At 48.1% G+C, this 17,369-nt stretch overlaps 1 protein-coding gene across 1 annotated transcript in view; it reads right to left on the reverse strand.

The window, feature by feature from the left end:
- The window catches only part of MED13 (mediator complex subunit 13), a 173,823-nt gene that overhangs the window by 128,980 nt on the left and 27,474 nt on the right, over positions 1 to 17,369 (reverse strand). Inside the window, 1 exon segment of the mRNA XM_070931998.1 lies at positions 1,248 to 1,416. Within this exon segment, the coding sequence (XP_070788099.1) occupies positions 1,248 to 1,416 (169 nt within the window).

Genomic DNA, 17,369 nt, shown 5'->3' on the forward strand with positions numbered 1-17,369 from the left:
GAAACCTATAACTCTGAGTTGACAGTAGCCAAGGGAAGGATACAAAAGCAACTCTGCCTTCATTGATACCAGCACATGCAAAAATGAAAGGAAGATTTTAAATAGGAATGGTTGTAGAAGCAGAGTTTATTCCAGGAAGTTGCAAACGCATGAAAATCAGTTCTATCATCAAGTAATATTTGCACTTAAGTGAAAAATCAGTTCACCTCTTTCTAATTTTCTATTTGCAGATTGTCCTCAACTTTTGACAATTGAGCCCAAAATTTCTGTTGGTAAGGGAAACAGCTTTAAAGTCAATTTTGCCCCATTTTACAATCTTTATTGCCACTGTTGTTAAGTGAATCACTGTAGTCATTAAATTAGTAACATGGTTGTTCAGTGAATCTGACTTCCCCATGGACTTTGCTCGTCAAAAGGTCACAAAAGGTGATCCCACATGATCCTGGGACAATGCAACCATCATGAATATAAAACGGTTGTCAAGCATTTGAATTCTGATCATGTGACCATGGGGATATTGCAACGGTCGTATTAAAACCAGTCATAAGTTATTTTTTTCAGTGCTGTTGTAACTTTGAACAGTCACTAAATGAACTGTTGTAAGCTGAGACCTATACCTCATACATTCTGCCACCAATAGCCTCCCACCGGCCAGTACGCTCGCACAGAGAGGGGCTCCTCATGGTGCCGTCAGCCAGACAATGTCGGCTGACAACCCCCAGGGGGAGAGCCTTCTCTGTGGTGGCACCCGCCTTCTGGAACGACCTACCCCCAGAGATACGTATGATCCTGGATCTCCGGACTTTTCGTCGGGCCCTTAAAACTCACTTATTTCATCTAGCCGGGCTGGCTTGATCCTATCTTTCGGTTTTAATTTGTAATTGATTTTTATTGGGGTGTTTTTAAATTGTGGGCCGAAATTATCTAATATCTTTTTAAATTGTTCTAAATTTTGTATGCTATGTTTTACCTTGGCTGTTCACCGCCCTGAGTCCTGCTGGAGAAGGGTGGTATAAAAATAAAATAAAATAAAAAAATAAATAAAATAAAATAAAATAAAATAAAATAAAATAAAATAAAATAAAATAAAATAAAATAAAATAAAATAATAAAATAAAATAAAATAAAATAAAATAAAATAAAATAAAATAAAATAAAATAAATACATATGCTTAATATACATGCATGTACACACACACACATACAGTAAAGGCTACAGAGAAAAAGAATCATATAAAATACTTTACCTTTTATTGATAGGTTTTTCATCTTTCTCATAAGGCTTCACAAACCACTTCCCAATACGGACAAAGTTCCGGTTCATCAAGCATCTTTCCACCAGGTTGTGAATTGCTTTGAAGAGCAGAGTTCGGCATTCATAGGAGAGCCCGTTTTCCCATACACCGTCTTCCTCATCTGCAGGGATTAAACAAACCTAAATTAATATCAAGCTTTCAACAGAAGCTAAGAGTGGAGCCGCCACCATGACTAAGGGCAATAAATATTATTACTTGTGTAAGAGCCGTCCTAATAGCTTACGTTGAAGTGTATACAGAGGCCACCTGAAATATAAATACAGGAAGGAGTCTTTTGTGGCTTTCTGATAGGCAGCAAAATCTCCATGATCTCAGAACAAGATATTTTTTCCAGCTCTTGAACAAAAATCATCTTTTTGTTTAAGCAGAGGTGTCAGGGATTTGCTATGCCAGTGAAATATGAACACTACTCTTCTACTTCTAAATTTTAAACTACAAGGCCTTTTGAGACAAAGACTCAAGCTTTCCTTCACTGTTACCATAACTAGTCCTCGATTTATGACCACGATTCCCATTGCTAAGCAAGGTGGTTGTTAAATAAGACATGCCCCATTTTATGACCTGTTTTGCCAAGGTTCAATACACAGGAATGTATTAATCTGCTTAACGACTGGCTCATTTGTTTAATGACCACCCTCTGTACTGGAGAGAAATACCTTGTATGTTTAACCACTTGGTCAATGAAGTGTGATACTGATAGTGTTTGCTTAATGGCCATCAAATTCGCTGAATGACTGCCACAAAAAAAGAAAAAAAAGCCACAGAATCAGATCCAGTCATGTTAGTGCCTCAAAATTGTGACTGTAATGACTTACAATAGAAATCCCATGCTCAGTTATGGTCATAAGTCAAGGACTACCTGTATTATTAGTTACTTGGAGGGGATCTTGGAGTCCTAGTGGACAATCACTTCAATAGGAGCCAGCAGTGCCAGCTGCCAAAAAAGCCAACACAGTTCTAGGCTGCAGTTACAGAGGGAATAGAATCAAGATCACGTGAAGTGTTAATACCACTTTATAATGCCTTGGTAAGGCCACACTTGGAATCCTGCGTCCAGTTTTGGTTGCCACAAGATAAAAAAAAGATGTGGAGACTCTAGAAAGAGTGCAGAGAAGAGCAACAAAGGTGATTAGGGGACTGGAGGCTAAAACATATGAAGAAGGGTTGCTGGAATTGAGTATGTCTAGTCTAATGAAAAGAAGGAGTAGGGGTGATATGATTGCAGTGTTCCAATATCATAGGGGTTGTCACAAAGAAGAGGGGGTCAAGCTATTCTCCAAAGCACCAGAGAGACAAGAAGAAATGGATGGAAACTAATCAAGGCGGGAAGCAACCTAGAACTGAGAAGAAATTTCCTGACAGTTAGAACAATTAACCAGTGGAACTACTTGCCTCCAGAAGTTGTGAATTCTCCAACACTGGAAGTTTTTAAGAAGATTGGATTGGACAACCATTTGTCTGAAATGGTATAGGATTTCCTGCCTGAGCAGGGGGTTGGACTAGAAGATCTCCAAGGTCCCTCCCAACTCTGTTATTCTATATTCTGTACTTTTAATATAGAGGCTCTCTTGACACATTACTATTTATGAATTCATAGGTTGAAAATGGATGTTGCTTACCTGAACATCCTTTCTGGGCGCGCTGCTGAAGAATCCAAGAGCGTGGGTAATATCCCTCAGGTAGCCTGAAAACACTGAGTGCATATCACTTTAAATTAACTGTTGACTCCTCCCCTAGGGACTGGCTGAGGCTCAGTTTCTTTCACGAAGGAAGACCTAACCAAGAGTCACGTCCATCGATGATCAGGAAGCAGAAGCCGTAACGGGAGGGTTGGATTCTTCAGCAGCGCGCCCAGAAAGGATGTTCAGGTAAGCAACATCCATTCTCTGGCGCGCTGCTTGGAAGAATCCAAGAGCGTGGGATGTACCCAAGCAAGTCTTAGATGGGAGGGAAGGCTGAGTGCTCCCGGTTGGCCGTTGCAGAGATGACTGATTGCAAAACTCGTCGTCCGAAGGACGCCTCAGCCGAGGCAAAGGAGTCAACTTTATAATGTCGCACAAAGGGAGTGAGAGAGGTCCAGGTGGCTGCACGACAAATGTCCAGGATGGATGCTTGTGTAGCCCACGCCGCCGAAGTCGAGGCGCTCCTGGTCGAGTGTGGCAAGATGCGTCCAGGCGGGGGCTTGCTGCGAAGGGTGTATGCCATAGAGATACAAGCCTTAAGCCACCGCCCAATGGTGGCCGAAGAGACTTTGTGCCCCATCGAAGCTGGCAGGAAGGACACGAACAGCGCTTCCGACCTTCGAAACTGGGAAGTCCGTTTAATGTAGTACCGGAGAGCGCGCCGGACATCGAGTTTATGCCATTGGGCTTCTCTGTGATGTCGAGGTTGCGGGCAAAAATCCGGGAGAACTAGCTCTTGAGCTCGATGGAAGAGCGAATTAATTTTTGGGACGAAGGCAGGGTCGAGCCGGAGGATCACCCTGTCTGGATGGAAGATGCAAAGGTCTGACCGGACAGACAGGGCTGCGAGCTCAGAGACCCTCCTCGCTGACGTGATTGCCACCAGAAAAACAACTTTAAGCGTCAGAAGTCGAAGCGAAATAGAAGACAAGGGCTCAAACGGGGGAGACATGAGGGCCTGGAGCACCAGCGACAGGTCCCAGGATGGATACCTATGAACTACTGGTGGACGCAGGTTGGAGGCCCCTCGAAGGAAGGTTCGGACCCTCCGATCCAAGGACAGTGGACGATCCGCTGACTTAGACAAAACCGAGTTCAAGGCAGCCACCTGTCGTCTCAGGGTATTCGGGGCGAGACCGTCGTCCAAACCGTCCTGGAGGAATTCGAGAAGGACAGGAACCGAGGCGTCGGCCGGGTCTACGTTGTTCCTCCGACACCAGCGGCGAAAGGCTTGCCAGGTAGCCTCATAGATCCGCACAGTTGAAGCCCGGCGCGAGGCTTGCATGGTGGAAATGACGCGCCCCGACAGGTTGTCCTTTCTCAGGAGGGCCCTCTCAAATGCCAGACGGCAAGTTGGAGCCACTCCGGTTCCGGGTGTAGAATGGCCCCCTGGCTGAGAGAGACCCTGTCCTGGGGAATTCTCCACGGCCGGGAAATCGACAGCTCCAGAAGGTCCGCATACCATGGTTGTCGTGGCCAGTGCGGGGCGACCAGAAGGACTTCTGCGGCCTCCGACAGGATCTTGCGCACTACCCTGGGGATGAGAGGTATCGGGGGGTAGGCGTACAACAGGCCCCGGGGCCATGGACATCGCAGGGCGTCCGTCCCCTCGGACCCCGGACTGGGGAACCTGGAAAAAAATCGAGGAAGCTGTGTGTTGCAGGGGCTGGCAAACAAGTCCAGGATAGGGCGACCGAATTTGTCCGACAGGAGCCGGAAGAGGGTCGGGTCCAAACGCCACTCCGAATGGTCGATTTGAGAGCGGCTCAACCAGTCCGCCCGAGTATTGTCTGTCCCGGATATGTGTTGAGCTGAGATGGATAGAATGGTCTCCTCCGCCCAGGAAAGAAGGGAGATCGCCTCGTCCAGCAGAGCTTTGGAATGCGTGCCGCCCTCTCGATTTAGGTGCGCCTTGGCCGTGGTGTTGTCGGTCAAGACCAGCACGTGGCGACCCCGGATGTCGGGATGGAAATGCCGGAGGGCTAAATGGATGGCCCTCAGCTCCAGCCAATTGATATCGTGCTGTAGGTCCGAGGATGACCAGAGACCTTGGGTCATTTTGGAGTGCAGATGGGCTCCCCACCCCAGTAGACTTGCATCTGTTGTAACCGTAATCCGTTCTGGCTCCTGAAAGAAGCAACCCTTGGAGATTGCGGGGGAGGTCCACCAGTGGAGGGACCGGAGGACGGGAACAGGGAGCCGGACCTTTAAGGTAGAATTGCTGCCCAGAGACTTTTGAAGGGGCAGAAGGAACCATTGGAGGGGGCGAGAATGGAGGCGAGCCCACGGCACTATGTTGATGCATGATATCAGCTTCCCGAGGAGTTGTGACAATTGCAGGATAGAAACTGTCCGGGAAGACTGAACCCGAGAGATTGCCCTGGCAATGCTGAGGGAACGATCCGGGGCCAGAAAGACGTGGCAGGAAGCTGAATCTATGATGGCTCCCAAGTGCTGGATCCGATTGGAGGGCTGAAGATGGCTCTTCTCCATGTTTAGGGAAAACCCATGCCGTTGGAGGGAATCTCGAACTGCCTCCAGATCTCTGAGGGCTCTGTGGCGAGAATCGGAGAGGATAAGGATATCGTCCAGGTAGCAGAGCACTCTGATGGGGACGAGACGAAGGGAGGCTGCCACAACTGCCAGGACCTTCGTGAAAGTCCTGGGAGCAGACGAGAGACCGAACGGCATGGCCCTGTATTGAAAGTCCTGGCCGTCGTAGGAGAAGCGGAGAAATCGGCGATGAGAGGGCCTGACCGGAATATGGAGGTAGGCCTCCTTGAGATCGATGGAAGACATGTAGTCGGCTTGTCTGATGGCGGCCAAAATCGAATGAAGGGACTGCATTTTGAATTTGTGATAGGCGATCAATTTGTTTAACTCCTTTAAATCCAGAATTCCCCTCCAGCCTCCGGCGTTTTTCGGAACTAGGAAAAATATTGAATAGAAACCTGTCCCACGATGTTCTGTGGGAACGGGCTCTATAGCGTGAATGTCCAGGAGGTGGTGTATTTCTAAGGACATCAAGCGCCTCTTTTCTGGGTTGCTGGAAACCGGGCATCGGATGAAGCGATGAGGGGGACAGGAGGAGAATTCCAGAGTGAGTCCTAGACGAATGGTTTGCAGGACCCATTCGTCCGTCGTAGTTTGGGACCATTGTTGGGAAAAATGGTGTAGGCGGCCGCCGATAGGATAGGGTTCGGTGCAGTCATTTTCCCCTCCGGAAGGGTCGGGAGGCGCCTCCGCGAAAGGGACGTTTCGATGGTTGTTGCCTCCTGTTGCGGTCCCGAAAGGATTGTCTGTCGGACGCACGATCGTAGGAGAAAGAGGAGGGACGATAAGAGGAAGAAGTGCTGGGGCCAGGGTCAGCCCGAAAGGAGGGACGCTGACTGTATGGTAAATAGCGTCGATCCGACCTACGGTAGGAAGAGGGCATGATCTTCCTTTTATCCTTATCTTCAATGAGGATAGGATCGAGTGCTTCCCCAAACAACCGGGATCCCTTATATGGAGCAGAGGCCAGCTTCCATTTGGATTTTACGTCCGCACGCCAATGCCGAAGCCACAGGAGGCGGCGGGAAGTAACGGTGGCAGCCAGAGAACGCGACGCGAACCTGGTAGCTGCAAGGGCCGCGTCCGCGGAATATTCTGTGGCTGCCACCAGCTTGCTAACGTCCTGGTGGAGGCGCCGATCATCAGGCGGAAGTCGCTCCTGGAGCTGGCGGAGCCAGATCAGGGAGGCCCGATTGAAAAAAGAGACCGAGGTGGCGGCGCGTATGGCCCAAGCCGCAGTCTGATGGGCCTTGCGGAATACGAGTTCGGCTCTTCTGTCCTCAGATCGCAGGCCGTCCGCGATGTCGTTGGATAACACTGCAGAGGACGTCAAGGCTGCAATGGGAGCGTCGACCGATGGGAGTTCAAGCAAATCCTGCAAGCTGGGCGCTGAGCAGAAGAGTTTTTTGTCAAGACCACTGGGCGCTGCGAGCGCCCCCGGCTGAGCCCAGGGCCGTTGTACGGTTTCAGAAAACAGTTGTGGACAAGGGATGAAGTCCTGGTCGGGATGAGGAATGGCAAAGAGGGCCTCGTGAGGGTTAGAGGATTTCTCGGGGTCTGGCAAGGACTTGGAAGATGCCAGTTGCGTAGTGGCAATGGCCTTGCGGAGAAGGACCTTGAAGAGGGAAGGTCGAAATAGGCCTGTAGACGAGGGCTTCTCTGGAGGTTCATCCTCGTCTTCCGAGAGTTCCATGTCATCCGCCTCATCCCCGTCAAATTGAGAGTCTTCACTGTGGTCGGACTCCCGAAGTGAGTAGGCCTCAGGATCGACAGTGTGGCGATGAGTTGTAGGTCTGGGAGGTTCCGAAATGTACGACAGCGGAACCCCCTGAGAATAAGAGGCCTGGGGAAGACCCCCCGCCATCATCCTAGACACTGTGGCCGTGATCATAGCTTGAATGTCATGATAAGAAGGCGGAGGACCTTCTGGTGGACGGAGGCCCGCCGCGGTGGGCGTGAAGGTTGCCTCCGGTGGTCTTACTGGAAGTGAAGGCTGATAAACTGCCGAGGAAGTCGAAGGGATAGCAGTGGGTTCAAGCTGACAGGGGTAGACGAACACCTGAGTTGCCGGTTCAGCCCCAGCCGTTAATCCTTGAGGCAGGTCCGGGTGAGGTACGGGTTCCATGAGAGATGTAGCAGGAAGCTCCTCTTCAGGACGACTGGCTGGGGGTACGGGAGGGGGGACTTTGCGTTGTGCCTGCTGGAATTGGCGTTCAAGAGCGTCGTGGCGACGTTTAGCGGCCTTATCCTCAGCCGAGGAAGACTTGTGGCCTTTGGATGAGGTAGATTTGGACGAGCGTGAAGACTTTTTTGATGCTTTCTTAGGTGCCTTACCGGACGAGCGGTCAGAGTTTTTAGGACAAGGTGGAGATTGGTCTCGTTCCGGGTCAGAAGAAAAGTCCGGATCCGCCATGGTAAGTGAAGTTTATTTATTTTTTTTTTTTTATTTTTTTTTTTTACAAGGATGGGGGGGAAAGGTAAAACGCTCACACACCCCTTCTGAGGAAAGTTTCTTCTTTTTTTTTTTTTTTTTTTTTTTTAAAAGGAAGGATCAACTAGTATCCAGGTAAGTGATAAGGGAGAAGGAGCAGGAAATCAAATGCCCCTTGAATGGCCAATAAGTTCCAAAGGGCCCAGGAATGTTGTGGAGACCAGGCTCTGAAGAAAATAAAATGGCGGCCGACTCAAAATGGCGGCCGCGCGGGAAAAAACGCCCAGGAGGCCTCGTCTGCTGGTCCCCGGCAGGAAAGGCCTCTCCGCAATCAACGAGGAGCCGCGGAGGCGATGAAGAGCTCTTGCGGCTGAAGATAGCGTTCAAATGCGCGCGAGCGCTAAGGAGCGCTCCAAACGCCTCTTGAATGGCCTGCAAGGATGGTCTGGAGCAGGCGCGGTTGGGGCGCGATGGCGGCCAAAGGATCGGGCCGCGAAACGATCTCCCACTGCGTTCGGGCGATAAGGGGCGCTCCTAGCGGCTCTCGAGGCTGGCGTGGGACGGCGGCTGACGAAACGGGCCGAGCAGCAATCCCCAGGTTCTTGCCCGCGCTGACAAGCGCTCCTAACGTCTCCCTCAAGCCGTCCAAGCCGAGCGAGGTCTGACAAGGCTAGGGTGCGTGGGCGGTTAAGGAGACGGGCCGCGGTAAGGGACAGGAGGCCTTCTATCGCTCAGCACAAGTAGCGCGCAGAGATGCCGAATATAGGCAGAGCTCGGCGGCGAGGGCTGTAAAGGGCACACAATAGGCTCGCAGGGATGCAGAAATAAGAAGCAGGGCCCTGCGGCGAAGAGAGGCCCAGGCGGGGCGTCTGAAGGCCCACGCCTTCAGAACACCGCTGCTCTTGATGTAGGAGGGTTGGCCAGACGAAAATATTGAAGACAGTAAAACTCACAATAATGAAGGTGGAGAGGTAGGAAAAATAATAAACTAAAACAAGGAAAATGCACAGGAGAAATTGTAATGAAGGGAGAAGTTCCAAAGGACACTCGTTCAGGCTGCACTGAGTGAAAGGAACTGAGCCTCAGCCAGTCCCTAGGGGAGGAGTCAACAGTTAATTTAAAGTGATATGCACTCAGTGTTTTCAGGCTACCTGAGGGATATTACCCACGCTCTTGGATTCTTCCAAGCAGCGCGCCAGAGAATAACAAGCACATTCAACAAGGCAATCATAAGTAATTAAAGAAGTGTCTATGCAGCCTCATCAATGCTCACAAAAATGTTTAAATAGCAGAACAATAGTAGTATCCCATTACTATACATACACACTCAACTAGTACCAAGTATTGAATTTTTGGTTACAGGTAGTCCTTGATTTATGACTATTGAGCCCAACATTTCCATTGCAAAGCAAGACAGCTGTTAAGTGAGTTTTGCCCTATTTTATTATTTTTCTTGCCACAATTGTTTAAGTGTGTCACTGCAGTAGTTAAGTTGGTAACACAGTTGTTAAGTGAATCTGGCTTCCCCATTGACTTTGGTTCTCAGAAGGTCGTAAAAATTGATCATGGGACTCTGAGACACTACAACTGTCATAAACACATGCCAGGTTTCCAAGCAATTGAATTTTGAGCATGTGACCAAGGAGATGCTTCAACGGTCATAAGTGTGAAAAACAGTCACAAGTCTTTTTTTTTCCAGTGATGTTGTCACTTTGAGCGGTTACTAAATGAATGACTGTAAGTGAGGGTCTACCTCTACTGCATTCCTTTCTGTGCCCAGCAATCTAGAATACTACCAGCCTCCAGCAGGCTAGTACCAGATTCTGCAAACTAGTAATTATTGTAAATGTTTTTGTAAAAACAGGCACAAGTTACACTCTTTTTGTAAACATCCTCTTAGTTATTTCATGGCCCTTACCATATTTTTTTTTTTAAACACAAGTTATAAACATAACAGTAAAAGTAGCTTAAAACATTCCATAAAGTTAACAAGGCAGAAGCCTAGGTCAATAATTAAATCTGTCGAAAGTCAAGGATCAGTAAAGATTTCCCTGTGGAAAAAGTACACTGAGCCAGAAAGGAAGAACCCTTTCGTAAATTGAAGCTGAGCTGGGTATAACAGCATTAAAGTCATTTAATTTTGCTATAAATTAGCAGTTTCAAATCCCTAATCAAAATAGATGACATAGGCACTGCCAGATTGTCTATCTGCCACAGAGAAATAGTAACTCACCAGAGTCTTAAAAACGCAATAAATATGCATCATTACAAGTGATTGAAACTAACCGCTACAGGTAGCCCTCAATTTACAACAGTTCATTTAGTGACCGTTCAAAGTTATGTCAGCATTTTAAACTTTGATTTATGGCTGTTTTTTTACGCTTACGACTGTTGCAGCATCACGTGATCAAAATTCAGACACTTGGCAACTGGCTCATGTTTATGATGGTTGCAGTGTCCCAGGGTCATGTGATCCCCTTTTGTGACCTTCTAACAAGCAAAGTCAATGAGGGAGCCAGATTCAGCTAACAACCATATTACTAACTTAACAACTGCAGTGATTCACTTAACAACTGTAGCAAGAAAGGTCATAAAACAGGGCAAAACTCACTCGACAACTATCTCACTTCACAACAGAAATGTTGGGCTCAATTGTGTTCTAAGCTGAGGGCCAGGTGTATTCTATATCACCACTCTTCAAACCTAGTTACTTGGCACAAGCTTTCCTGAAAGACAGCTTGCCTATGAACTAACTCTGCAATGTAAAGAATTGTTCAGAGTGTGGATCGCTCACTCATGCAGGGTAGCTACAATACTATGGACTAGCTCAAAATCCCTGAAAAAACTCAGAAAGCAGAGAGTCTCAAAAGCATTACTCTATGTTCTCATGAGATAACTGGGATACGGTTCAATCTTCAGTTTTAGTAGCATTTCCTTTAAGCACTGTCAACAAGAAAAGCTTGAGTATGCATAATGGTATGTGGGAAACACTTTGAGAGATGGGGCAAAGAGACGCTGCCTAGGTAACTATCAGATAAGGGAGGGCATAGCCCTCAGCTGCATAATGGGTGGAGGAAAGAGAATCAGAAAGGAACCCTCCCTAACTTCTCAGGCTGTAAAAAAAAAAAGAAAAGAAAGAAAGAAAGAAGTATTTTCAGACTTGCAAGTGTCTATTAATGTAGCCTTACAATAAAGTAGAATTAACTCATCTATCTGGGAAGGTTTACAGTTATGGGACAGTAGATAATCTAGGTAGTCCACTTATAACCTTTCACTTAGTGACCATTCAAAGTTAAATGGTACTGGAAAAAAACTGACTTATGGCCATTTTTCACACATACAACTGTTGCGGATCCCCATTTTCACGTGATCAAAATTTGGACACTTGGCTTATATTTATAACAATTGCTGTATCCCGGGGTCATATGATCACCTTTTGCGACCTTCTGAGAAAGTCAATGGGGAAGCCAGATTCACCTTACAAACAACTGTAAGTCGTAAAATTTACTTAACAAAGTTGTTAAGCAAAGTTTACTTAACAACTGCCTCGCTTAACAATAGAAATTTTGGGCTCAACTGTGGTCATAAGTCAAGGACTACCTGACATGAAAAATCAGGAGTCATAATATGCAATATGAGCACTACAGTTCCTTAATTAATGGGACATAAAATCCGAATCGATCCTTTCCCCAGAGACTTATTTTTCTTCACAGCAGCTTAGATTAACTTGTAAATAACTCCAAAAAAGTCACTACTCAGCAAAGTACATTACAGTTAAGAACTGATAGAAGATAGCATTTCCATGTTGCAAACCAATGATGTTTGGCTTCTTTAGCAGCCCAATTTGTTTCATGCTGGGCTTAGAGGCAAGAAAAAAATGTTCCTTCTTCCATTAGTCTGAATATAGTATTTGTGAACCTAAAATCAGTCATCACCAGCAAGCTATTAGGCTAGAGTTTACTATCAGTATTAATTTAAGAAACTTCAAGTGGTTGTTTGGGGAAAAAAACTAGCCAATAAGAAGAATTGTTAAATAGATTTGACAGGCAGCCATTTCCCTGCAAAGATAGTCTCAACTGCAGAATGTGAATTGGTCTCTTGAGTTGTTGGGTCAAGGGAATTTTATTTATTTGCCACGTTTATTACTTTATAAGTAACCCAAGGCAGCAAATATACATCATAGCCTTCCTCCTATCTTCCCCACATCAACAACTCTGTGAGGTGAGTTGGGCCGAGAGTTAGTGACTGGCCCAAAAGTAACCCAGCCAGCTTTCATACCTAAGCCGGGACTAGAATTCACCATCTCCTGGTTTCTAGGCCAGTACAGGCCATGGTTTTCCCAGCTGCAATGGATGGCTGTGAAAGTTGGACCATAAGAAAGGCTGAGCGCCAAAGAATTGAGGCCTTGGAACTCGGGTACTGGAGGAGACTCCTGCAAGTCCCTTGGACTGCAAGGCGATCCAACCGGTCAGTCCTAGAGGAGATCAACCCTGACTGCTCTTTAGAAGGCCAGATCCTGAAGATGAAACTCAAATACTTTGGTCACCTAATGAGAAGGAAGGACTCCCTGGAGAAGAGCCTCATGCTGGGAAAGATTGAGGGCAAAAGAAGAAGGGGACAGCAGTCACTGAAGCAGTAGACATTTATTTATTTATCTTATTTCAATTTAATTTGTATATCGCCCTTCTCCCAAAGGGACTCAGGGCGGTGAACAGCCAAAATTAAAATACATACAATACAAAAGTTAAGATAATTAAAAGAGATTAAATCAATCGGCCTCCCAATTTAAAACCCCAAGTCTATAAAATTTAAAAATCCCATTAAAAACCATTTAGGCTAGGCCGGCTTGCTGGAATAGACAAGTCTTCAGGGCCTTACGGAAGGTCCGGAGGTCCAGGATCAGTCGTATTCCAGGAGGTAGCTCATTCCACAGGGCAGGTGCCCCCCATAGAAGGCTCTCCCCCTGGGGGCCGCCAGGCGAATTGCTTGACCGATGGCACCCTGAGGAGGCCTCTCTGTGAGAGCGTATTGGCCGATGGGAGGTTATCGGTAGCAGCAGGCGGCCTCGTAAGTACCCTGGCCCTAAGCCATGGAGCGCTTTAAAGATGAGAACCAACACCTTAAACCGCACCCGGAAGACCACCGGAGCCAGTGCAGCTCGTGCAGGAGAGGTGTTACATGGGAGCGCCATGTCGCTCCCATAATCACCCGTACGGCCGCATTCTGGACCAGTTGGAGCCTCCGGGTGCTCCTCAACAGGAGCCCCATGTAGAGAGCATTGCAGTAGTCCAGGCGAGACGTGACGAGGGCATGGGTGACTGTGCATAAGGAGTCCCGATCCAGAAAGGGGCGCAACTGGCGTATCAGGCGAACCTGATAAAAAGCCCCCCCTGGTCGCGGCCGTCATATGCTCTTCTAAAGACAGCCGTGTGTCCAGGACACCCAAGTTGCGAGCCCCCTCTGTGGGGGTCAATGACTCGCCCGCAATAGCCAGCGATGGCACCAACTGACTATATCGGGACGCCGGCATCCACAGCCACTCAGTCTTGGAAGGGTTGAGTCAAAGCCTGTTCCTCCCCATCCAGACCCGCACGTCCTCCAGACACTGGGACATCACTTCGAGGGCATCATTGGGGTGGTCTGGGGTGGAGATGTACAGCTGAACGTCATCAGCGTACAGATGGCATCGCACCCCAAAGCCACGGATGATCTCACCCAGCGGCTTCACATAAATGTTGAACAGGAGCGGCGAGAGGACCGACCCTTGCGGCACCCCGCAAACAAGGCGCCTCGAGATCGACCTCTGCCCCCCTGCCAACATGGACTGTGACCGGTCAGAGAGATAGGAGGAGAACCACTGCAGCACGGTGCCTCCCACCCGTAATCCCCCCCAGCCGGCGCAGCATGATACCATGGTCGATGGTATCAAAAGCTGCTAAGAGGTCTAACAGGACCAGAACAGAGGAACAACCCCTGTCCCGGGCCCTTCAGAGATCATCCACCATGCTGTACCCAGGGCTGAAGCCGGACTGGCACGGATCTAGATAGACGGTTTCATCCAGGTATTGTGGGAGCTGTCGCTCAACCACACTCTCAACAACCTTCGCAATAAAGCGAAGGTTGGAGACCGGACTGTAGTTTGCCAGAACAGCCGGGTCTGTTCAAGGCGGGAAGCAAGAAACCCTCTCTCAAAGAAGCATTTATAATCCTCAGGAGCCAGCCTCGTGTTACCTCCCGGGTGGATAGTACCAGCCAGGAGGGACACGGGTCCAATAAACATGTGGTTGCGTTTAACCTCCCCAGGATCCTGTCCACGTCCTCAGGAGTCACAGGGTTGAACTCGTCCCAGATAATATTCTCAAGACCGGCCTCAGTCACCTCGCCAGGATCTACCCAGTCAGAGTCCAAGCCTTCCCGAATCTGAGCGATTTTATCGTGCAGATACTGTGCAAAATCCTCAGCCTGCCCTTGCAAGGGGTCCTCCCGCGCTCCGTGTAGGAGGGAGCGAGTCACCCTAAACAAGGCGGCTGGGCGGTTATCTGCCAATGCAATAAGAGCGGAAAAGTAATTACACTTTGCTGCTTTTATCGCCACTAAATAGGTCTTAATAGGAGACCTAACTAGTGTTCGGTCGGATTCAGAGCGACTAGCCCTCCAACCCCTCTCTAGGCGTCTTTTCTGGTGCTTCATCTCCCTCAGCTCCTCGGAGAACCAAGGACATGAGCTTAAATGGACTCCAGGGGATGGTAGAGGACAGGAAGGCCTGGAGGAACGTTGTCCATGGGGTAGCGATGGGTCGGACACGACTTCCCAACTAACAACCTTAACCACTGCAAAAATATTCTGAAAAGACAGGATGTCCACCAGCAAACAACTCCTCTCCTTCAATTTCTTTATGAAATGCAGAAGAAAAAAAATGGTCTCATGTCATTATAAACTTATAACTAGCTGTAGACCACACTATGAGATGAGACTTTCTCCTTCGTTGTGTAACATAAAGAAGTAAACAGAGAAAGTTTACTATTGGAGAGCTCTGGAGCAGGCCCTAAAACGCAGACTTCTTTAGATGCTGTATATTCCAGATCCTGACGTGCCAAGAGATGCTATCCTTTCAGTCCTCAGAATGGCACAAAGAATTTAGAACAAGGGTTCATGAAAATACAAATGGCTGCTAACTAAGAAAATATATGATGTTGTGGCCCGCCAGCAGCCTGCGCGGATCGTGGCTGATCCCGATGACGAGGAGGCTGGTGTGGTGTTATGCCAGCAGCCGGCGCAGCCGGTACTCGCATCGGACAGCAAGAAGGCTGAAGAGGATGTGGTGCCAGAGGCAGAGATTCAGCCAGGGCCTTCAGAACCTCCAGAGGCTCCTTCAAGTGGAGAGAGCGAAATGGAGGAGCTGCTTCTTAATGCTCGAACACGCAGGGCTGCCAAAAGGCAGTAGTGGCTACTTAGGAGGAGATCTCCTCAAGAGTAAAGCTTGAGGATAATTGGCCACTCCCTTAGCTTATTTAAGTCACAAGCGGTTAGTACGTTTCTTGCTGGAAACAACTTGTAATTATCATCAGAGCATTTTTAGAAAAGTCTTATCGTATTTTGTTTTCTGGGCTGGTTGCCAACCTTTGCCGGACTTTGGTTTATTCTTGCTACTTAATAAATTTGATAAGGACCGTTGGTGTGTGTCACTATCCTCAGAAATCCAGAGCTGGGGCAGAACAGATGATTATGAGCCTTTCTGCAAAGGAGACCATTCAAGTAAAAATGGAAACACACTGTTAACAAGGAAGTGAAGAACACAATCGCTTTCTTGAAATCTTGGAGTTGACTGGACCCACTAGGCTTCTCAAGATGTGATTTAGACGGCCCACTTGAGCACTTAATGGATCCACAGGGTTTCTGAAAACTGCTCAAGGATCTCAAAGGTACTTCTGTCAAATGTTGTGTTAACCTCTGAAATATAGACGTGAACAAGGTACTTATACAAGATTGGCCTTAATGGTCTCTCTCCCTGCCCACCAATCCTAATCAGTTTCTTGATTTTCTAAAAAGCAATGGAAAATGACACAGATGAAGAGATGCCTGGAGCAATGCTGAGAGGAAAAAAAAGAAAAATACAACCACGAACAGTTATGAGCTCAAATCTGAACCAATAAGGCAACAGGGAGCTTCCCTGTCTCACTTGATTTGTAGGATATCAGGCAACTGCACTAGTCGAAATTTAATAAAAAGAATGGGCCAGAACAGCTTATTAGTATTGTTACACTGAACTGGCTAAACATTTTGAGGATAAAGTTGCTCTTACTCATGGGAGGAGCAGATGGAGACGGTGGCCAAGTCAACCTTTTGATGCTACAAGTTAGTGCACCAATTGTGATTTTATCTGGCACAAGATACAGTGAAGGCCATCACTCATGCCCCGTGGTGGTGCAGTCGTTCGTGTGCAGTTATTGCAGGCAAAAACTGTGCCCACAGCCAGGAGTTTGATCCTGACCAGCTCAACGCTGACTCGGGGTTCCATTCTTCCAAGGTCAGTAAAATGAAGACCCAGATTGTTGGGAGTAAGATGCTAACATTGTAAACTGCTCAGAGAGTGCTGTTGAGCACTATGAAGCAGTATATAAGTCTAAGTCTTCCAGGTGCAATTGGGACCAGGTTATCTGAGGGTCTCTTGCCGGACACATCTACCCGACCCATCAGAGCAGGAGGCAGGGAATGTTGTGGGTCCCATCCCCTAGGGCAGTGATGGTGAACCTTTTCAGCACCAAGTGCCAAAAAGGTCACACGGAAATGATACGTGTACGTGCTCGGCAGGGCCATTCTCTGGAAAAGCCAACTTCTGAGTTCTAGCGTGCATGCGCAGCCAACTATCAGTGGCCAGTGCACATGTGCAGGCCAGTTTTCAGCACTGCCACACTCCAGAAAAGACGAACCACCGGGTTCTGGCGCACATGCGCACTCGACAATCAGCTGGCTGGCGTGCATGCACACACCAGTTTTTGGCACTGCCCCGCGCGTGAAGGACAGCTGATTGGGTGGGCGTGGCATGCGTGCCAGAAATCCAGAAGACAAACAGGCAAGGCCACGTGTGCTGGGTGACCTGGCTTCGTGTGCCACTTTGGGCACGCATGCCATAGGTTCGCCATCACGGCCCTAGGGAGATACACCTGGTGGGACCCAGAAGAAGGGCTTTCTCCAGGGTGGCCCCCTCTCTTTGGAACATCATCCCCAGAGATTAGAATGGCCCCCACTCTAGCACTCTTCCGAAAGGTGCTGAAGACATGGTTCTCCAAGTGGGCCTGGGGAACACAGAGCGGGATGGAGCCCATTAAATGGTGCTGTTACCGGGGTGGGGGTGATTTTAGTATATTAATTTATTATATGACTCTT

The sequence above is a fragment of the Pituophis catenifer genome, unplaced genomic scaffold (assembly GCF_029215685.1).
Source record: "Pituophis catenifer annectens isolate HBS135680 unplaced genomic scaffold, rPitCat1.0.hap2 SCAF_1, whole genome shotgun sequence".
Classification (NCBI taxonomy): Eukaryota; Metazoa; Chordata; class Lepidosauria; order Squamata; family Colubridae; genus Pituophis; species Pituophis catenifer.